Source organism: Labrus bergylta, chromosome 13 (assembly GCF_963930695.1).
Source record: "Labrus bergylta chromosome 13, fLabBer1.1, whole genome shotgun sequence".
Classification (NCBI taxonomy): Eukaryota; Metazoa; Chordata; class Actinopteri; order Labriformes; family Labridae; genus Labrus; species Labrus bergylta.
In genome coordinates, this window is record NC_089207.1 from 18,165,906 (window position 1) to 18,187,877 (window position 21,972).

Here is a 21,972-nt window from a genome sequence, read left to right on the forward strand (position 1 = left end):
AATTGGGGCGTTTGTGGACAGACTAGAGACACATGTTAGTGTTTAGAAACCATGGCATAATATGTGACTTAAAAAAATTGTTTTTCTGTTGGCAGATATTTTTTCCTCATGACATACTTTTTCCATATTCTTCAGAGCCGACGTTTTGCTGTATAGATCACAGATTGTAAAAATGGAAAAATATTACTTTCCCAATTCAAAACCATTCAAGCTAATGCACTCCTTCATCTAAAAGCTTCACTGGATCGAGCCTGTAATGACTTTAGCTGCTGGAGCTCATGAAATGTAAACACAGAAAAAAACTCACATTGCACTCTTAGGATAAACATCTCCCAGCGGGATCAAATTCCCCGACAAATGGATGCCTGAGCAAAGGTGCCTGATGGATGCAACAATCTGCTAATGTACCAGTAAAAGGAAAAAGAATAACCATCAGTGAAGTCAGTGGAGATGTTAAATGGAGTGCTATAGTGGGAACAGGTGGGATACTTTCTAATGTGACTGATATGTAAAGGTAGCTAAAAAATAAAAAATAACATTTAACTGAAATATTTCCTAATTACTTTATTGTATTATTTATTTGTGAAAACTACATGTTTTTCTTTATTTCCATAAAATCCCAGTGACAAAGACACAACATCAACATACTGTTTATCTGAACTACTGCACAAGACTCCAGTTAGACTTTTAATTTAAAAAATCAGTGCAGTCACTAGATCAGCAACAGCTTCTTACTTTTGATGCTGCTTCTTTGACTCTTCTAAAATCATTCTTGTCAATACATTAATCAAACGGGAGCTTCTTGGTATGGGGGTCTTGTTTGCTTTTCTTTACTTATTTGTGTTTTTGGATTCAGCACCCACCGAGGGATGTGTGCGTCTTTTTTATTTTCCAGTGCCAGCCTATTGTGAAATATAATTGACAAAGTGAAAACTAATTCTTCACCTGTTTTTTTTCTTCCATTTTTGTTTCCATTTAACAAGTCCAGTGGCTCAAATCCACATGCAGGGTGGGGTCTGTATGTGCTGAGTTTGCATGCTTTCCTTGGGTCTCCTCTCATAAAAACAGCAACAGGAAGTAAAGGTCAATGAAAGACTTCATTGGTCTTAATGTGAAACATAATTTACCTACATAGTGGAAATATGACTTTACACAACATGCTGATGATAAACACTCAATTTGAAAAAGCGGTTATGAGATATAGATATGGGTTTACCCAAACAAAAGGTAAGCTAGGATTAATGAATATATCTGTTACTGGCTTTACAAGACATTTATATGTTCATTCATTTGTAGTCTTTAGATCTTTTTGTAAAGTTAAATGGCTTATCCTCCTTGCCCCCTATAGTTTATGAAATGCAGGCATCTGACTGATGGACATTGACACCAAAGCAGACATTCATTGAACTTATAGTATTCTGTTTTGTAAGTAAGTCCTATTCACAACAGTCTACTTTTTGAATTAAAACATTACTCAGTGTCATCTTCACTGGTATGGGATATTTGATATTTTTTACAGCTTGAATATGACATGTACTTTTTTATTATGATCAATCTTTTTTTAAACAAAGTAGTCTGTACTCTGTAGCTTTTGCAAACCGAGATATGCTGTTAACATTGCCGCCTAACACTGAAAATATATTCCTTAAAATGGAAATCAAGGTACTACTCTTTCCTTGAATAATTACGAGACTGAAAGCAGTTCTTTAAAGCACTGTGACGGTCACTGCCTTTGCTTAAACAGGCTGTTACTAATTGGTTCCGTCTCCCTGTTCCTGGAGGATTTGGTTGGTCCAATCTAGCACACCTGGGCCTGTTGCTCTCAGGGCATAAAAGCCAGACCCCAGGCTGGAGCTCTCTCTCTCTCTCTCTCTCATGCCACACGGACTCACATCGAACACTGTTTGCACATTTCAGACTTTGTTACATTTTGCTTCACAACACCCCACACTTCATTTATGCCACACATCCACATTCACACTACTTACTGACAGACACACTCCATGTTTGCAGTTCTCATGTCATTAGTACAATAAATCATTATTATTTGCAAGTTAACTAGTTTCCTTTTTCATATTTGTCATGGCCCTTGAGCCAGGTTAAGACAGCACATTACAGAGAAAATATTATCATTGATTTGTTGGAAAACAGTTTATTTATGAAATATCTTAGACAAGAGCAACTTCTGAGATTTCACACTGGACCAAAATCATTGTCTGTATTACTGGGCCACAAAATGCAAAGCCAGTAAAACATTAACGTTTACAGAAACACATCCACTGCAGTACTGAAGTGCTGCATTAAGTCAGATATCAGTCCAAAGAGGCTTCAGGGGAAAAAAAGAGGACACAACCAAGTCTTAAAGAAGATCCAAGAGTCTTATTTGAAATGCAAGAAGCAAAATAAAACAAAAGCTCCTAATTTAAAGTGGAATGTTACAGAAAGGTACAGTGATAAATGTGAAAAGAAATGAGCCGACAAATATTACTTAAGTGCTGATATTAACAACCAATACTAGATAATCACTGAAATCTAATATTTACCAGTCCACTAATGTCAAGATGGAAATTGCAGTGCAATTAGAGCAGCATTAACTGTTTTACATGCTGCGCTTTTTGTACATTTGGCCGTTTAATTCTCTAATATCGAGGTTAATTGCATTTCTTTCTGTAGTTTTATTTTTTCTATGTTTTGTTCTTCTGTTTCTTATTTGCTCGTACTTTTAAGCAAAGTGTTTATCAAAAAACGACAGTCTGTGTTTGATAATGAAGTCTTTCGTCTCGGGTCTTTAAAGACCAGATGTATCAGCCAATAAAGCATTCCTGGAAACCTATGATCTATGATTAGGGCTCCAAAAAAAGAAGCCATCCTCATTTTCGATATTGACCTGATGTAAAACCTGTTGTTAATCTCTCCAACAGCAGAAAAAACATTTTCCACTATTATGTCCTTTACTTTGCAGGCAGTCATAGCACCAGTTTGGCAGAATACAGAACCTGGACAGTGATAAAGAGTCTTTCTATGTCAGTTGTGAACACATTCTCTTTATCCCCCCTCCTCACTGTGGAGCCAGCGGGATGCCTCTTGCATCAGTGACTTGGCCCTCCTGCAGGTTCTTGACTAATTGTGCCAGCCAGCGCTTTGTGGTGGTGTCGTCCTTCAGCACCTGGGCGAAGGTGCTGTCTTTCAGCTGGTCTGGCAGACACTGACGCAGGGCTTCTCTGGCCCTGAGGAGAGAAGGACATACAATGTGTCACAAACCTTTTTTCTTAAAATCATCTTGCTATAAAACAGGTAGCTTCTAATGTAAGATTGAAGGTATAAAACTTTTCAAGAAGTCTGTTCTTATCCAGCAATATTTCCAAGTGACCGACACTAATACAATTTTATCAAAAGAGGAATTATTCCTCAGGTACAGCAGCCTGTTTTTATCGGAGGTTTTCCTGCTGAATCCCACAGAACACTGTATATATTTAATTATATAATTGTTACAGTAATATCTCCAGCAATGTGGCTCCTCCTAGTGGCAAGTACTGATCATGCTACTTCAGTCATATTCTCTGCACAGTTTTTCGCCAGAGAATTTGGAGCCTATTTAACATTAAGAGACATGTGAAACACTGCTCTACCTGAGATTATCTGAGAGGCGAAGGTAGCAGCGAACAACATGCTTCAACAGACGAGCTGATGGTTCCTTTGACAGCTGGAGCACCATCTTGCCCTGCAAAGAAAAAGACAAAACAATCAAATGACGTAAGATAGTCTGTATTGTGCAAAGATGCCAGGAGGTTTAATTGATTATAATTTTGATGGGTTTTTTTGCCCCTCAAGAGACACTTACAAGGATCATGGCCACGTGGGAGAAACGTTCATAAGTCTGACATATATAAGCCAGCCCTGTGTCATCCAGCAGGATCTTCTGTAGAATGAAAGTAGCAACCTGCAAAACAAATGAGGTCAAGTAAGACGATCTGTTACCTAAACCAACCACGTCAGCCACTTTATATCATCATCATTTGTTTATCTTTAACTTTAAATAAAAATGATTTTAAACATTTATAAAAAGCAGCAAGTAGGGACAAAGACAGGAGGGACTAAAGGAGAAGATGTTGTACTGGGACACAGATTGGAACTATTAGTATACAACAACAGTCATGTTAGCCTAGATGTAAATTGGAGTTAGAAAAACAGCAGCCTGGACAGTTTAGTACCGTTTTGGAGAGCTCGCTCCCTGATTCCATGATGCGGAGACACAGTGGGATGATTTCAGTGGTGAGCAGAAAGTTAATCACTTCTTGTTCATCTGTTTTTACCAAAGCACCTGCAGTAAACACAGAGAGTTTGCTTAATGAGAATGATGAAAACGCTGTTTTCTTTCTCTGTTGATCAATTCGAGAAATAATGCTCCAAGGCAGAAGTAAAGTTTACCTATGACTCCGAGGCTGGTGAGTCGCAGGTATTCGAATGGCCGTGTTTTGCTCACAGTGTGTAGAAAAGGGTAAAGGAAAAGAGGGATGTGAGCAGCGAGAAAAGCTGACCTGATTAGGAGCAAAAAGGAGTAAGAGTATTTTATTAATGGGACCAGACTGGAACACAGTAAATATCTGCTCACCTTTATAGCCACACATATTTAACTGAAAATGCAGATTAGAAAAATGTTTTTACATCACAAGCACCACATCACATTTAAATTCTTTAAACAAATCTTATTAACAAAGCAAATCTCCCAATAATGATCTTTAATTTACCGTGTCTCAGGGTGTGAAGCAACACACTGCAGAAGTGCCAGGGCATTGCACACTCTGTTAGACTGGTGAGCCGTAAGTGTGGGTGGGTTTATAGAAGGATAAATATTCACTATTTCCTACAAGAGAAGGGAAGAAATCTGTTAAGTATATCATAGAGGCCATACAACTGTAAAAAAAAAAATAATAACAAGAAAAGACAGTGATATCTGGGATTTGGTTTGTGTCATACCTGCAGCAGGGCAGCAATGGTGCCACAGGAATGCCAGAGCATTGGTGCAAGGTCCGGCACAGACTCCCGTTTCTTACTGAGCTCCAGCAATGCATTTTCTCTGGTCTCAGGGCTGGACAACTCATTGATCCATTGGTAGATCTTCTCTCGGTCCACCTGTGCCAGGGCTGTGACGTTAGTTACAGCCTGTAGTAAGAGGGACACATCTGCTAAATATGTACTGATCATCATCTTATGGATATCGCCCTTCAGCTAAAAAGATATTGAGATATGATATTTGGTCCATATTGCCTAGCTTTAGTTAAACCTAAAATGAACACCAATATGATGGTATGAAATAGGAGATATAGTATGCAGGCAAACATCTAAAGCCATACATGTTATTTTAAGCTTGGGTGGAGAAGTCCAAGTATACCAAAAAGACCCCTAAGTATACCAAAAAGACACCCAAGTATACCAAAAAGACACCCAAGTATACCAAAAACACCCCTAAGTATACCAAAAAGACACCCAAGTATACCAAAAAGACCTAAGTATACCAAAAAGACCCCCAAGTATCCCCAAAAGACCCCTAAGTATACCAAAAACACCCCTAAGTATACCAAAAACACCCCTAAGTATACCAAAAAGACCCAAGTATACCAAAAACACCCCTAAGTATACCAAAAACACCCCTAAGTATCCCAAAAAGACCCCTAAGTATACCAAAAACACCCCTAAGTATACCAAAAAGACCCAAGTATACCAAAAACACCCCTAAGTATACCAAAAACACCCCTAAGTATCCCAAAAAGACCCCTAAGTATACCAAAAACACCCCTAAGTATACCAAAAACACCCCTAAGTATACCAAAAAGACCCAAGTATACCAAAAAGACCCCTAAGTATCCCAAAAAGACCCCTAAGTATACCAAAAAGACCCAAGTATACCAAAAACACCCCTAAGTATACCAAAAAATGTCAGTATGAATGTGTGAAAATATTTGGAAAACATCAACCTAAATTATGTGAATGTAATGTAATGCTGCAGTTAATTAATTGCGTAAAGGTTAAGAGTTGTAACATAATAAATAATATTTGTTGAAGGTATCTTAGCTCCACAAAAGGGAAATGATCAGACGCTTAAGAGGCTAATCTTAGATACTTACCGCTCCAGTGGCCAGCATCCTCTGAGGCTCTTTTTTCTGACTGTGATATCAATGACTAGTTTGTAATCTGAAGTTTGGTGCAGGGACGAACTAATGTGGCAGCTTTAAAAACAAAGTTAACGTAACTAACAAGCCGTGAGGACAGCTAGCTGAAGCTAACAGCTAGCTAAAGGACTCGTCAAATGGAACCCAGTACGCGCGAAAACCAACATTACAACAACAAGAACATTATTAGATTAGATAAAAAATGTTGACTAAATGTCCGTGTCCTGGTTTTATTCTAGTTTTCTTAACCATACACCCACAAAAACTAAACGCTACCAACCATATTTTAACTCATAGTAGCGAGTTTAGGTTAAGCAATGGAGGCGACCTAAACACAAATAATTAAACTATCGCGAGAAGACAGTGAGGGGGTTGTGTTGGAACTCTCGGGTGTCACTTCCGTTGTAAATTTTCACATTCCCGCCATCATCGAGTAGCGCTGCGAAGCGTCGTGTGCGGGTCCACTGTCAACAACATACGCACTGGGGAGCAGGTGAATGCCGGCAAAACAAACTTTCTTACCCTCGGAGGACCTACGAGAACGCGTTTGCTATTGTTAATAAGTTTTCAACAAGAGCACACACCGTCGACAGGTAAATAAGTGAAGTAAACAAACGGCGGTTCTTGTTTTTTCATCATCAAATTACAATCAGGCAAATTAGCCAGTTAGCTAGGTCCCGCTAGCTAACCCGCTAATGTCGGCCTCCTCCATCCATTCAGCGGCTGTGGACGAGGGGACGACATTACCAGCATCCGAAGCATTCACACTGGGATTAGGGTCACCTTAGTTGTTTTTTTTTAGTTACTTGTCTCATGCTGTTTTTTGTTTTTTCTTTGCTTTTTGTCTTGACTGCTCGTCTTGTCTTGAATAACATTACCAGAAGGAGAAGTCAGCGTTAGTCTGGTGCAGCTTACTGCCGCGGTACAGATTCAGCTAATGGGCTAGTTTGATGGCTAAATGCGAACCAGGCTCCACTGGATCTCGATGATCCCGTCAGCAGGCTTGTGCATTTCTTGTGTTGTGGATGTTCTCCAGGTACTTTTGTCTCAGCTGTCAAATGCAAAGTGCCTCACTGTGCAGCTGCTGCTGGAGTTTGTTTTGACTTTCAACAAGCGCTCAATAGAGAGAAGCCTTTCTTAATTAATGTCTCTTTCTTTAGCTGTGTTACGTAAAACAAGTTCATGCATGTATTTTAATTGCATCATAATGTCAACGATGTATTTTAGTGATTTATTATCAAGCCCCTTTAAAGCCTTTTAAATATGTCTCTATGCAGCAGTGGAGGTCATTCAGTTGCATTGCTGTGATTAAAAACACCACATTGATAATGTTGTTTTATGTTTATGTTTGGAGCTGACAGTCTGTTTTTTTTTTTGTTTTTCTTATTTTGCCTCTTTGATCAGGATTTGTTTGATCACAAGTCCTAACCCCTCCAAAGTGCACATACTGGATATTAAGCCATGGCAACCGCAGTGCCCAAACTCTCCAGCGGCGGCGCTGTCAAGATGCGCTTTACCAGCATGGACCTGGGCACCACCAGGTGGAAAGAAGGAACTTTTGAGATTTTGGAAAAGGAGAACAAAGTCAACCTCTGCCTTAGATTCAATTGTGGTGGAGCGGCCAAAACGTTTCAGGTATGTGCAGCTACAGAAACTATGGTTTTGTTTATTCACTGTAATGTTTTTTTTTTTTTTTTTAGCGAAACACTCTCACACTCTTTTGGAAACAGCTGTCACATCTGAGGCTATTGCTTATCTGTAAAATGAGAACTAAAATACACATTTCTTCTATGTCTGTCCCTCAATTTGTAACAGACATTCCTTGAAATGTCAGAAAAGTTGTTTAAACACTTAAAACAACTAGGTGCTGAAATGTTATTGTTGTTAGATGATTAAGTTATCATCAATGTGCAGGATTTTTATTTTTATGGCCTTGACACCCTTTAAGATATATCTATGAGCAAGGAAGTGATTAGCACACCTGGCAGACAGAATAGAGCCATGTTTATTTGAAAACTCATTAAATGAGATACAAGAAAACACAAAAGAGCGAAACGTGGAATGCTTTATGATGAAAAGTGAGTGTCTTGTGGATTGTATACCAAAAACAACAAGCCAGAGAATCAGTTGCTACATTTTAAAGAAATGCTATGCTGTATAACACTCTTATAAATTGAAATGCAGGGTATGTTGAATATCAACAAATGCTTGGTGATATTCAACACACACACACACACACACACACACACACACACACACACACACACACACACACACACACACCATCTATTTAAGGATATTATAAGGAGCAGACATATTTCCTAACCATATAGTGGTTTACTATAGGGCTTACAGGTTGACATTTGACCCATATAGTAGAAATAGTACAGGTGTTTATCATCAGATTAATGACAATTAAATTCACTTTGCAGCTCGTTATAGTTCATTTTAGTTATTAGTAACACCTGTGCTCTACTCCCTATGACAAGTCAAACGTCTTCTCTACAAAATCCTTTGGTCTTACACAAATTAATATCTGTAAACTTGCTTAAACTTATGAAACCATTCAAAATGACTTCCCTGTCAAGCGTCATATATTGACGATGCTGCCAGTCCTGTAAATGAAATTGGCTGACATGAGTCTGTTTTTTTGCTAATCGGGCTTTTAACAGTTTGGAATCAAACAAACTAAAATGTGCTTTGATGCACAGGGTCAAAGGTTATAAGGCCTTAATAAAAAACCCTTTTATTAAACCATATTTTGCCTGAATTAATAGCAACTTGGTCTGACAAAGAACATATTTCCTCAGTCTAAATTCTACAAATTCATTTCTGGATCACATGAATGAATGATACAAATTTAGTTGTTGCTGTATGTAAGAGAAACAAACAGTCATGAAGTGTGCTTGATTATTATTCATATTTTTCATATTTTTTTTCTGTCCTCAGCTGAATCAGAATGTCAAGAACATCATCCACAATTCAAACCGAATCATACTGACCTTGAAGGACACAAGTGTCATCACTTTGGATAAGGTGCCCACGACTGTGGCTCAGAGGACTAAAGAATACCTGGAGAAGCTGAAGCAGGGAAAGACAAGTAATTACACCTCTGCTCATTTTAAGAAGGCTTTCTTGGGGATTCACAGTAAGATTAAGAAAATGCTGGGAACCATTGCTCTGAGTAATGTTATTTTTGGGGCTGTATTATCATGCCTCATGCATGCATATGGGCCCAATAAACCACTTGTCCCTTTGTTCTCCTTTTATTACAAATAGATGGTCAGCATTTATTTATTTTATTTAGGTTTATTTTGGGACTTTTTGTGCATTTTATTAGAAAGACAGGAGAGTGGACAGAGACAGATATCAGGGAGTGGGCCACCACTGGTCCACCAACACCCACATTTTTATGATTTTGTTGTTTTGTCTGGCAGCTCCCTGTTAGTAAGGGGACAAATACACAGGAAGAGTGCATCGCTGATGTCAGTTAGATAGCTAATTAGCAGCCTAGTGGTTGCACATTAGATATCGTGTAAACATACCTGTAACTGTTATTTAGCCCAGTTAGATGCAGGTGTGGTGTACTCTTTAACACCACTAAGGATAGACTGTCTGCCCTTTGCATGAAAGCAACAGCACACATTTAAATAGCTGTTCTCGTAGATGTAACCGCATCATTTTGGAACTGATGTCAATTGAACAAGCTCTTCCTGTTTGCTGTTTGAGTAGGAATGTAAAGGGTTGGATCACATCTTTTAGTAGGATTTTTTTATTCTCTCAGAGTCAGCTTATTACCTGCAACAGGTGGTCACATTCTATGGTGCTCTGTGGCTTTTGGGATGAGGATAAATAACCTTATAATTATTCAGATAGTGATCCAAATCACATGCTTCATACTGAGTTTTAAATCTTGCTTTATTTGCAGTTTTAAAATCCTCCCATGGAAGTGCAAACTTCGGTGTGCTTGGGAACCGCTCTGCGAAAAATGAGACCAGTCCGACCGGTGACAGACAGGTGAGCGAGAATAGATATTTAAACATCTAAAATTTAAAGAAGCATACAACAAAATTTTGAATTAATATCAGACTGCTGACATCTTCCAGGCAACACAGAGGCGGCAGGGTGCAGACAGCCGGGAGGACACAACACCACGAAAGCCTCTGGGCAGCCCGAGTAGAGCTGCCTCCACTCCCACTCGCACTGGACTCTCTGAGAACAGGTGTGAAGAAAATTCACGTTTTTCCTTTTTTTTTTAAATGGCGAAATAAAACAGGACAGTTGTTGTTTGGTAGTTACACTAAGTACAACAACAGCCCCATGTCCTGTGTCCTTGGTGAGTCTTTGTGCATGCATGTCCTGTACGGTGTTGTGTTTTTTTCCTTTCTTGCCAACTTAGAAATGGTTAGCTCAGGTTTGTGACATGAAATGTTCTGTCACTGTTTTCCAGGAGCGAGAAGAGAAAGAGACTTCTGAACTCTGAAAGTGATCTGACTGAGGACTACCCCAAGGAAAATGACTCCTCAAGGTAAAAGAAACACGCCTCAATGCACAGGCTGAACTGTGTTCCTGCTGGATACACAGAGTGAGCTGAATTCTGTGGCATATTGTTGAATTAAATGATAAGACAGATACCAGAATAATAAAATAAACAGTTATGTAAGTTTGTTCATTTACACGTGCAAATAAAAGCTTTGAAGTTATAATTATATTCTTTTCCTTAGCAACAACAAGGCCACTTCAGATCCATCCCGGAAGTTTTTACTGAGCTGCAAAGAAAAACTGAAGCAGGCCGAGGAGAACAGGGGCTCAGGTAAACTCCTACATCAACCGATCTCCAGCAACTTCTATATTGCTTCTTATGTTGGCAACCACGTATGACTATCTTCTGCTAAACTTAAAGGTTTTAGAGCATGTGTTGTAGCTGCCCTTTTGCAAACTGAGACCCTTAATGGGGTGATATGTATAACATTACATTTTGATGTTTATGCTCCACATTATTTGTCCTTCTTTTTAGCTCCACTGGGTTCAACACCACTTCAGCCAACATCTTTCTATGGCAGCCGATCTGTGACTAAAGACTACAGCCAGAGCCATTCTTTCCTGGACAGGTAAGTTGCTTTTGTGAAACCCCAAAGTCAGAATTGATGAATGCAAGTTTTCAGCACACACATCTGCATCTTTGTAATGGTATACTCGAGCAGGGAAAAACCTATTTCTGATGTTTTCTTCATTTAAAAGTAAAACACTGGGGGGGTGGAAACAGCTCAGTTATTGAAAATGATTTTAGGTTACACAGTTTAGGCTTATGATTACCTAAGGGGGTTTATGGCTTGTGAAAATTGAATTGAGAAATTATAATCAAACTTTCCAAATCTTCACTAATCTCTCCCCCCCTAAGGCCATCCAGTACAGCACAAACCACCAAGAGAAGCCTTATGCTGCCAAATCACTCCACTCCCTTCAAGAAGGTTCGGCCCTCCCTGGACTACGGTGGCTGGAACAAACAGAGGCCTTCCACTTTGGCCCAGCCTCAGCCGCCACTGCAAGGGTAAGAGTTCACAAGATTTTACCGGAAGTTTTAGCAGAATCAATGTATCTGATATTAATATTGATTCAAACATACATGAAGGCTCAGTCTCTTATCCCTGGAGAAGATCAAGGTCCAAAGACTATGCCTTGATATTTGTCCTTTTGTGTGTGTTATGTTTTGCAGATTTTCCAACCTTGGCAACACTTGCTACATGAACGCTATCCTGCAGTCGCTCTTCAGCCTCCCCTCGTTCTCCAATGACATGCTGAGGCAGAGCATCCCATGGAAGAAGGTGCCTGTTAATGCATTGCTAAGGTAAGACTTTCACTTCTGAATATAAAAATTAGACAATGCATCAAGCTATTTTATAATATATCTGTAAAGTTAGATTATACCAGATTTTTCACTTTATTCTATGTGACATCTTTGCTTCCTTCAGGCGGTTTGCTCACCTTATGGTCAAGAAGGATGTGGGCTGTCCAGAGATAAAGAAGGACCTCTTGAGGAAAGTGAAGAGTGCCATCTCCTCCACAGCTGAGCGTTTCTCTGGAAACATGCAGAATGTAAGATATCTCTGTTGAACAGTTCATTGTATAGCTCCTATGAAAGCAAACTGTTCTTCACAAAGACAGGCATGTACATAAATACACACACATGAACGATGTCATGTACTGTGTGTGCATAACAGAAAAATCAGAAGGTTAAAGAATCAGATCAAACAAAATAAGAACAGGTTGAACACAACTAACAAGAGAGCATCTTAGGGTGCATTTCAAAAGCATCAAAGGACTCTGGTGTCTCATGGCCCCCTCGCAGAAAAAAAGCACTGTATGGTTGTTGCAGAAATTGACAATGCCCACACACAGTTTGAGGAGCTGTAACCTATCAACTACATTTAAAAAGTCATGGCATAGGGAAAAAAAACATTGAATTTAAAGGACAAAACAAGAACCACACCGGCTTCCTTTTAAATTGATGTTTAGTAACAGCATGTGTAACCTGAAATCCTTGTAGGTGTGTCATTATGACATTATGAAGCACTACATTTGGTATAAATCTTTGTTTTTCACTTCTTTCCACATTTCTTCTCGTACATGCTAGTTGGTTAAATTTATGCATGCCTCGATGTTTATTTAGGATGCTCACGAGTTCCTGAGCCAATGTTTGGACCAGTTGAAGGATGATGTGGAGAAAATGAACAAGAGTTGGACGAACGAAGCTGCAGCTTCATATTCTGTGGGGTGTGAGAACGGCCCAGAGACGACGCCATCGTCGACCAAGGCAGAGCCCGGGGAGGAAGCTGACATCTCCCGCATCTACACCTGCCCTGTGGCGGTCAACATGGAGTTTGAAGTGCAGCACACGATCACCTGCAAATGGTGAGGACAGTCCTTTGCTTGAGGATCTGAATTTCTCTGTATAATTGAGGAATCCATAAAATAATTAGTTCATTAAATGTTCTTGTTGTTCTACAGCTGTGGTGAGGTGGTGACCAAACGAGAGCAGTTCAATGATTTGTCTATCGACCTACCACGCAGAAAGAAAACCCTCCCGCTTCGTTCTATCCAGGATTCTCTGGATCTCTTTTTCAGGGTGAGTTGTTTTCAGTAAGAGATTATGGTCATAATTAATTTTTACGTTTGTATATCTGAGCCAACGAGACTCAATCAGGTAAACAAGCTTTGGCTGTTTAGTGATAGAAGTTATTTTTCTCCTTTTGCAGATGGAAGAAATTGAGTACTCGTGTGAAAAGTGCAATGGGAAAGCAGCGACAGTTACACACAAGTTCAGCAAACTGCCCAGGTATCTACACACAGACTGAGAAATTGTCAAAATCAGGGTCAAATATTTAAAAGTTAAAGTGACACTTCACCCGTTGAAACATGAGTCTGTATTGACATTGGGTCATATATGTAGTAGAAATGTGAAATACATTTTGAAGTTGGTGCCTTCTTGGCCGTGAAAAGGCAGAAAGTGTCTTTTTGGCTCATGTGGATGAAAGACACCAAATCCCAGAATGCACAGCACTGCAGGTCTCTCCCACTAAGATCCTCTATTTCAGAATCAGAAATACTTTATTAATCCCAGAGGGAAATTCGATGGTTACAGTTTCTCCAAAATATACAATATAGTAGTAGAAATATAGTAATAAAAACATTTACAGACATATTTACTTCAACACATGTGGCCGTTTCCTCAACTAATTCAGAGATTTCTTCCAGAATTGATCTTGGAAATTCCTGGCAGCATCCGACAGAAATATGGTGGACGTTAAGTTTCGATTCTGGGAGTGAGTTCCCACCCACTGATCTGTGATTGGTCTGTAGCTTCAGTGGTCGAAAATATGAGGAACTAGCGCTGTAGTTTCACACCGCTAACCGCAACCGCTTCCAGTGACGCAATATGACAATATTTGCGTCACTGGAAACTCCTTTTCAGACTTCGAAATACAGAACTTTCCAGTTTCAGGGGGAAATGCACAACCATTCTAAAATAATACCAAGTTTCTAATGATACAAAGCTTAATGCAAATGGGTGAAGTTCCCTTTAAGCATATGGATGATACAATTTTTAACATGTTTTAATCACAATTAGTAAAAAAGTAAGCTTTTGATTTAAAAAAAAAAAAAAAAAAAAAAAAAGTATTCCTTTTTGATTTCTGATCCATCCTCTCTCCCCTCAGAGTACTCATCCTTCATCTGAAACGGTACAGCTTTAACGCTCAGCTGTCTATGAACAGCAAGCTGGGTCAACAGGTGGTGATTCCCAGATACTTGACCCTGCTCTCACACTGCTCGGAATCCACACGACCTCCGATTTGCCTCGGCTGGAGTCCTCAAACTTCCATGTAAGAAATATTAAACGCCTTCAAAATAAGGTCTAAAAATAAAACTGTAAATCCATTTCATAATCAGGGTAATTACATCCTGAGCTATCAAGTGATCAAAATGGTTTTAAGTAAAAGCCTGATAATGGGTATGGTTACATTAGATTAGACCCAGGTGGTTAAAAATGATGGTTTATTGATTCCAAGGAAAGTTTCTTAATGGTTTCTTTGTTGTTGTCAAAGGTCCAGAACACTTAAAACTTCCCCATTGGTCAACAACTCCACAGCCCCTCTCAGGTAAGTACTGCAAACTCTGCATGACTTTTACATAAAATTTTTACTTAATAGTGAGAAAGAAGTGAGGGGAATAAGGGTTACATTGCACTGGCAGAAAACAGATTTTCTTGAGAAAAGCACTGAGCACTGTGACTCCACCTTTGCTTGTAAACATAATCACTGAACCTGTGAATGTGTACAGAAGAATCGGAGGAAAAGTGGCCACCTCTAGCTGCACCTCTGTCCTCATGGATTCCGACTGTGAAGAAGAGCCCACCAGAAAAGTGAACCAGAGCCGCAAGCGACGCCTCAGCAGCTGTCTCCCTGAGGACGATGACCGACCAGAAGAGGTAGGCGTTTGCTACCAGACCCGGGCACTTACAATTGTGCCTCTTCTGTTTGGTTCTTCTCTGCTGCTGTTCTCACACAGTTATGTCCTTTCAGCGGGCAGCATCACTTGATGCAGCAGACTTCAGTGGCATTAACGATGACGAGATGCTTGCTGCAGTGCTTGAGATGAGTCGACAAGAGGTTGGGCTCTCGGCTCCGACGTCGCTGGAGGATGAGCCCACGAGCAGCCCGGACACAGGCTTTGGGGACACAGATGCTCATGACCTGGCATATCATACAGATCTCATGGAAACCACCAGCAAGCCGCCAGCAGGTAGGCTTATGTCAGGAGGATACAACACTCACTTGTAGCTGTCCATTTAATCGTCCATCAAAATTCCAAAACAGTGAGAAATCCCTCGGCCAAAAATGACACCATTCATTTCTTCTTTTGTCGACTCAGATGTCTAAAAAGCCATAAGAACACTCTTGACAGAAAAGCAGCAAATGTACAAAGGTTTGAATCAGCAAATGTTTCAGGAAATTATGACAAAGAATGTATTATCAAAAAAGTTGGGCCTCAGATTTCTTATGCTCAACATATCCACCCACTTGATGTTCCAGCTCTATATAATACAATGTTTTCTAGAAGGGGGGAGTCATTGAAAACATATAATTGAAATGTACTGTACATGTGGTCGGATATTATCTGAACATATTACATTATAATAATAATAATATTGTAGAGCAGCAGTGTTCTGGGTTGCCTCAAATATGAATTTGACTTAGGCAGGGTGACATTGTTTAATTCAACTGACATGTATATGTTGATCTTGTGTAGATGTCCTTGATTCTCTGGACCTGACCATGGATGAGAACAAGGAGAACCAGACTCCAGAAAGTGTCCAACAGCAAGGGGAACTCGACTGGGTCCAGCAGTACAGTCTGGATCAGGAGAGGGAAGAACAGGAGCTGCAGCAAGCTCTAGCCCAGAGCCTCCAGGAACATGTAAGCTCAAAGGCAGTATGAACTCTGCAGGGCTTTTCTGTCAGAGTGCAACAATGGAGCTGCATCTCAATAATAAAGTGTAGCCAGGAAACAATTAGTGATGCAGGCAAAGAGTAACAACAGTGGTGTTTGCCAAAGAAAAAAACATGTTTATCTTAATTTTTCATGATATTTTAGTTTTTATCAACTATCCAGTCCTAGCAGCTGTTACTTTAAAAATCTGAAGCATGTTCTTAGCAAGAAAACATTTAAAATCCAGCAGTTATTACCCGAGTGAACATGCATTGTTGGCATTTCTTGCACTTGATCTTAACAGTTTTATTTCTTGTCTGACTCATACAGGAGGCCCAAGAGATGAGAGAGGATGATGATCTGAAGAGGGCCACTGAGCTCAGTCTGCAAGGTAGGAATCAAGAATAAGTACCATTTATTATTTTTATATTGTTGCAGCTGGTTGTTATGAGTTTGTTTGTGTAGTGATGAAGGGAAACATTGAGTAAGGAATCTCTTAACAGCTGTTCACTTTTTCAAATTTTTGATTTTCCACATCAGGCCGACACCATCAGAGCAAAGCAAAACATTACAGCAACAAACACATGCAGTCTGCAGGACACTTAATAACTGTTTAGTTAGACTCACTTTGTTGTGACTGTGCCTGACTATTATCTCCTTCTGACCCAACAGAGTTCAACAACTCTCTCCCTGAGCTGCTGTGCTCAGACGATGATTCTGGCAACGAGGACGTGTTGGACATGGAGTACACCGAAGCTGAGGCTGAGAACCTGAAGAGGAACGCTGAGGTACTTAACATTAAGCTGCCACAATGTGTCACCCCTCTAAATTCAAACAAGTGGAATAAGCTCAATCATATGTATAATGCTGCTCTGTTTGAATTTATTCCCACAGTCAACGATTTGTAGACTACAAACAAATGAATACAAGTTGTAGATGTACTCAAAATGAAAATACACTTGACCTCTTTCCTTCTTTTTAACCTGCTTCAAAATGTTGTAACCCACAGAGTGGTGACTTGGCCAACTCTTTCAGACTCATCAGTGTCGTCAGTCACATTGGGAGCAGCTCCTCCTCTGGTAAGTGTATGTGTGTATTTGTGAAGATTTACCACGGGTACTGTACAACACTGCCAGTATAATCACCCGGTATAGTCTTTGGCCTTAAGGACTTCCTGTCAACCTTCGGCATGCTATTTGTCTCCCCTCGAGTGTCCACAAACCACCTTTGTCTTCTTTCTTCCACAAAGGTCATTACATCAGTGATGTCTACGACATGAAGAAGCAGTCGTGGCTGACTTACAATGACCTGGAAGTGTCACGCACACAAGAAGCCGCCGTGCAGCGAGACCGTGAACGCAGTGGATACATCTTCTTCTACATGCACAAGTGAGTTGGCAGAATACACCAGTAGTTGTCTGATACACATGGTTGGTAATGTCAGTGTTACATTCATTCATGTAATGACAAAGCTGGATTCTGATCATTTCCTCAGATTAAACTTTTGTTTTTATTTTGTTAAGTTACTGAGTCTGTATTTATTCCTTGTGCCCATGTTCGACCACTTGATTGCTAAATGCTAGGCAGTGCAAATCTGGTGAGGTGCATTGAAGGGCCTGGCAATAAAACTAAGGAGACAAATAAAAGTCGATTGCTGACAAAACTTCAACAAAAAAAACTGGACGCTTTGCCTTGCGCCTAGAAAAACGGTAGTCTGGAAAGGGTTTAAGAAATTTCTATTTTATTCATGTTTTTTTTACTGGTTTGAAACACTTGCTCAGTTTATTTTTGAGGGGGGACTCTTTACACCCTGTCCAAAGAATATATCTTAAAGATATTTATCCAGTAATTTACCTGTTCTTTTTTACCAGGGTTAGGGTGATTTGGAGATTTTCTAGTTTTTAAGTTTCTCATAGTATGTGTGTTTTCATTCGCTGGCTGTAGTATGCTCTGACACTCCTTCCTCTCTTGTGTGTGACTTCAGGGATGTGTTCGAGCAGCTGTCCGAGATGGAGAGATCTGGAGCCAGTGCCACCTCAGAGGCAGGAAGGAACGTCCTGCAGCCCCTCTGAGCACTTCGTTTTTGGACAGCCACTGAAAAATCCCAGCTGAACCCTGTTGGATGGAGTTCTCCACTGAACAGCCCTGAGTACTACTGATTGCCGTCCTTCCTTGGGGGGGTCGTCTTCAGACTCTTCTTTTCCTCCTCGGATTAATAAATACTCTGCTAAGCTATCGCCTGAAGATTCTAACACAGGTGTTGACCTTTAAGACTCTTAAAGATACCAGAAATGCAGTTAAAATGTTCAGTGGATCAAATTCGGCCTCCATGTTTTTGGGGCTGGAGTTTTTCTTTGCTATGATTTTATGAAACGACTGTTTTGTAAAAGTTTTTTTCGTCTTTGTTGCTTGATACACTTCTTTAAACTTTAATGCCCTTCTTTCAGACTTTCACTTCAAGCAACCACCAAGATACTAATGGTGCTTCATGGATTGTATGTTCTGCAGACCCTTTATTTCCCATATAAACTAAATAAAGATATATTCTATGTTGGAGTATAAGCTATTATAAAGTTAGAGGGTTGCTGTATTTGGCGGGTACATGTGGTGCAATATTTACGTTCTCAAATCCGCTTTCTGTCACAGAGTGTGTGTGGGGATGTTGGCCTCGTTGCTTTCTGTGCTTATGAACTAACGTGTGTATGTGTGTGATGTCCCCATATTATAGATTTGAAAGACAAAGTATCTGTAAGCGTAATAATAACAAAGCCTGTTTTCACTGAAGCTTTTTCTCAGTAAAGCCCACTTTATTCTTTTGGGGTTTTGACCTTGTGCCTCTCAAGAATACTTTTATAAATACTGTATGTATACAAGCTTTACTTTGAATGTTGCACAACTTTGTTTTTTGGAAAATATTTGTTAATCCTTCAATGTGTAAGTCAGAGTTTCCTTTATAAAGAGCCAAGATTTTCTATTTATTACAACACTGGTTGATTTATCTGAATGAACCCATCGAGATAGGACGCGGCAACTAGACGTCATAAATACTAGACCACCTGGGAGTGTAATGCCTTATGTCACCCTTCTTAAGGCCAGTATACAGTACTCTGCTCAACTTCTTCAGCTAGTCTATCACATGTGCTTGCTTATTAAACAAAGCAAACTTGAGTATTCTAATATTCCTGTATTAGATCCGATACTAGATGCTGGTTGTACTGCTTTCATTTTTTGTTACCACTAAGAAAAAATTAAATCACATTTCAGTACACCATTGCCTTAGTGTCACATGAAACGAGGGATCTGCTGGAGGTATTTAAACACCAAATTATTCCCAACAAAGAGAATAAACATGTTACAAAAAAACATGGGCTGAGCATGTTTGTGACGCCCAGCCTTATAGAGTCGGGGGTTTTCTTAAGTATTCTGTTGTACCAGTTATGGAAGCAGACAAAGGTTACTCACAAATGTGTACTTTTTTTTTTTTTTTAAAAGCCAGCCTTGGATTTATATATCGGAAACATTGCTCTTCCCTGAACGTCTTGTCCCAAATGCAGTGCAAAGAGGGTAAAATGTATTTGTGAAGTAAAATCAAACACTTTTTTCTACCCTTCATACACAACTGACTCTTCTTGAAGCAGATTTTAATAAAACATTACAGTGAAAGTACATTGACTTTTCAGTTTGATGTTTAAACTTCAGAACACGTCCAATGTCAGAAAAGGAGATCCGGCTTGAACACTGCCGGGTGTGATTAGAGTCCACAGAAATAGCAGCCAGTGTTCTTGTATTTGAGAATGAGGCAGACCGTGAGTAAAATTAGAGTCCCCGCTGGTTACAGGATCATAAACAATATCAAGCACCATAGCACATTTAGTGTGACTTAAAAAGGTAAGCAGGTGGCTGTCACTGTCACCTGTCCTGAGAGCATCTCTTGGTCAGTGGCTCCAGATGTCTCCCTGTGAGTCTGTTGTACTCACTCAGAATGTAGCTTTCCCTCTGCAGCATCTGTAAACAACAGAATAGGAGGTTTTATTACTCAAATTTTTGATTTTACAGAAAATAGTAAAAGTGAAGTATTGAAAATAAAGTCACACTTTTAGTATCAACTGAGAACTCACGAGATGAAGTCTTCCCAGAAACTGTTACCATCACTCAGGATGACCCAAAAAATGCAAAATGACTTTTAAAAAAAGTGTTGCTCAACTATTCTTTCATAATGTTAGATCCCCATTCTACACACACAGAGATAAAACTGAACATTTAACATGTTTAACATATATCGACAGTCAGTTAAACTGTGTGCATTGTTTTTGTTAAGCCTTCCACGCCCTCTCAACATTAACTCCGGCCCCCCACCACTTTGGGAATCACTGACCTGAACAATACGAGTGGCTACAAAAAAAAGGGAGAAATTAGAAAACAACACTCTGAAGATTGGGTTAAACTCATGAGATGTTAACTACGTCGTTTCTATACAAACCTCAGTCCACTCTTCCTCGGTCTCGTGTCTGTAGCCCAACAAGTGACAGATGCCGTGTGCGGTGACAACCTGAAGCATGAGGCAGAAGAAAAGAGGAACAGTCATTGCCAACTTAGGTCACTACAAATATAGCCTCATGTTCTTCTCAAGAAAATGTTTTTATGCATTTGTCTTTATCTTAAAGTGGCCCCATAACTGACTTGTTACAACTTTGTAATTTGAACATAGACATAACACAAGGTATGGTCCGATATAAAGCAGTGTCATATGAAAAACCTGTAAAACAATCAGCAGATCATCTTTGAGATGTTTGTCTAAGGTCAAATAAACACAATGCAAAAGTGCTTGGGCTACTCACGGTGAGGGCTCCATGCAGATCCATTGACTCCTCCTTACACTGCTTCATCACGAACTCCACCCCTAAGAAAATGTCCCCAAGGTTCAGCTCATCTCTATGAAGAGAGCAAGGCAGTTTACCCGGTCTCAGGTCCTTAAAACACAAAAGTACACTCTCAATTGCTGGTGTCTTGGCCTCGGACTTCCTTGTGGAAAAGGGAAATTTGAATCTCAATGGAATTATTCCTGGTAAAATAAAAATATAAAGATTATAAAAATGACACAAATTATAATGATTTAAAAGTAAAACAAGTGGATTGCATTTAAACAAGAAAACAACTCATGGTGACCCTTGTTAACCTCATCAGACTCCAGGTAGAGAAAGGATAACATGCAGGTCCATTCATAGCTTTACTGTCACCGTGTTGTCATGGTTACCTCATAGAATGGAAATGACAGTACATCCGTAGACACATTTTTCTTCCTGTATGTGTTATTTATTTGCTGCATCCTTCGGTTATCCACACAGATGACGCCCAGGTCAAATTTCTGGACGCCCAGAATGTGCCTCAGCATGTCCACGTCTCTGCGCAGTCTGGCGCGGCGCACAGGCACCACCTTCTGGAGGTTCCGGAGCACGACTCCCATTTTTTTTTAAACTCGGCGTTAAAAGAGAAGAATGCTCTTTAAAATATCAGAAGACATAGACGGAGGTTCAAATTAATCCATATCCGACGACGACCGTTTAAAAAAACATTATTTAACCTTGTTCAAATTAACGTTTTACGATTGGACAGTTTTAGCTTTAGCGTCGAGCAGTGTTGAACCACATTCCCGGCAGAATTCAAGGTGACACCTCCTGGTAGTGTCAACCTGTAGTTCATGGAAAACCGATAACATAAGATGTGTCACGATTTTTGTATGAGTGACAAACAAAGCTGAACTTATTCTGTAATTTACGACAAGGTGATGGCTCGCTCATTCAAACCCACCCCCCCCCC

The 21,972-nt window shown here is 39.8% G+C and overlaps 3 protein-coding genes across 5 annotated transcripts; 1 reads left to right on the forward strand and 2 right to left on the reverse strand.

Moving 5' to 3' along the window:
• Positions 1–2,132: 2,132 nt before the first annotated feature.
• LOC109983456 (CCR4-NOT transcription complex subunit 9) lies at positions 2,133–6,493 on the reverse strand. Its single transcript, XM_020633166.3, has 8 exons — positions 6,126–6,493; positions 4,978–5,163; positions 4,749–4,864; positions 4,429–4,538; positions 4,212–4,321; positions 3,842–3,940; positions 3,630–3,721; positions 2,133–3,227 (listed from the first exon to the last, which is right to left on the reverse strand). The coding sequence occupies exons 1-8, from the start codon at positions 6,141–6,143 to the stop codon at positions 3,059–3,061; spliced, it is 900 nt and encodes a 299-aa protein (XP_020488822.1). The 5' UTR covers positions 6,144–6,493; the 3' UTR covers positions 2,133–3,058.
• Positions 6,494–6,611: 118 nt separating this feature from the next.
• usp37 (ubiquitin specific peptidase 37) lies at positions 6,612–19,821 on the forward strand. 2 transcript variants are annotated; one of them, XM_020633164.3, is made up of 24 exons: positions 6,612–6,763; positions 7,575–7,805; positions 9,120–9,270; positions 10,099–10,187; positions 10,277–10,392; positions 10,621–10,698; positions 10,895–10,983; positions 11,188–11,281; positions 11,572–11,721; positions 11,887–12,018; positions 12,143–12,266; positions 12,841–13,082; positions 13,179–13,296; positions 13,427–13,506; positions 14,387–14,551; positions 14,774–14,827; positions 15,009–15,156; positions 15,251–15,470; positions 15,978–16,144; positions 16,487–16,547; positions 16,829–16,944; positions 17,166–17,235; positions 17,406–17,544; positions 18,140–19,821. In XM_020633164.3, the coding sequence occupies exons 2-24, from the start codon at positions 7,632–7,634 to the stop codon at positions 18,225–18,227; spliced, it is 2,865 nt and encodes a 954-aa protein (XP_020488820.2). In that variant the 5' UTR covers positions 6,612–6,763; positions 7,575–7,631; the 3' UTR covers positions 18,228–19,821. The 2 variants fall into 2 exon arrangements, with proteins under 2 accessions (XP_020488820.2, XP_065817979.1); XM_065961907.1 differs by lacking the exon at positions 6,612–6,763 and adding an exon at positions 6,898–7,206.
• On the reverse strand, positions 19,780–21,967 carry LOC109983457 (ybeY metalloendoribonuclease). Of its 2 annotated transcripts, none has more exons than XM_065961909.1 (4): positions 21,410–21,967; positions 20,994–21,173; positions 20,636–20,704; positions 19,780–20,160 (listed from the first exon to the last, which is right to left on the reverse strand). In XM_065961909.1, the coding sequence occupies exons 1-4, from the start codon at positions 21,617–21,619 to the stop codon at positions 20,065–20,067; spliced, it is 555 nt and encodes a 184-aa protein (XP_065817981.1). In that variant the 5' UTR covers positions 21,620–21,967; the 3' UTR covers positions 19,780–20,064. The 2 variants fall into 2 exon arrangements, with proteins under 2 accessions (XP_065817981.1, XP_020488825.1); XM_020633169.3 differs by having other exon boundaries at positions 20,994–21,125; positions 21,410–21,959.
• Positions 21,968–21,972: the final 5 nt, after the last annotated feature.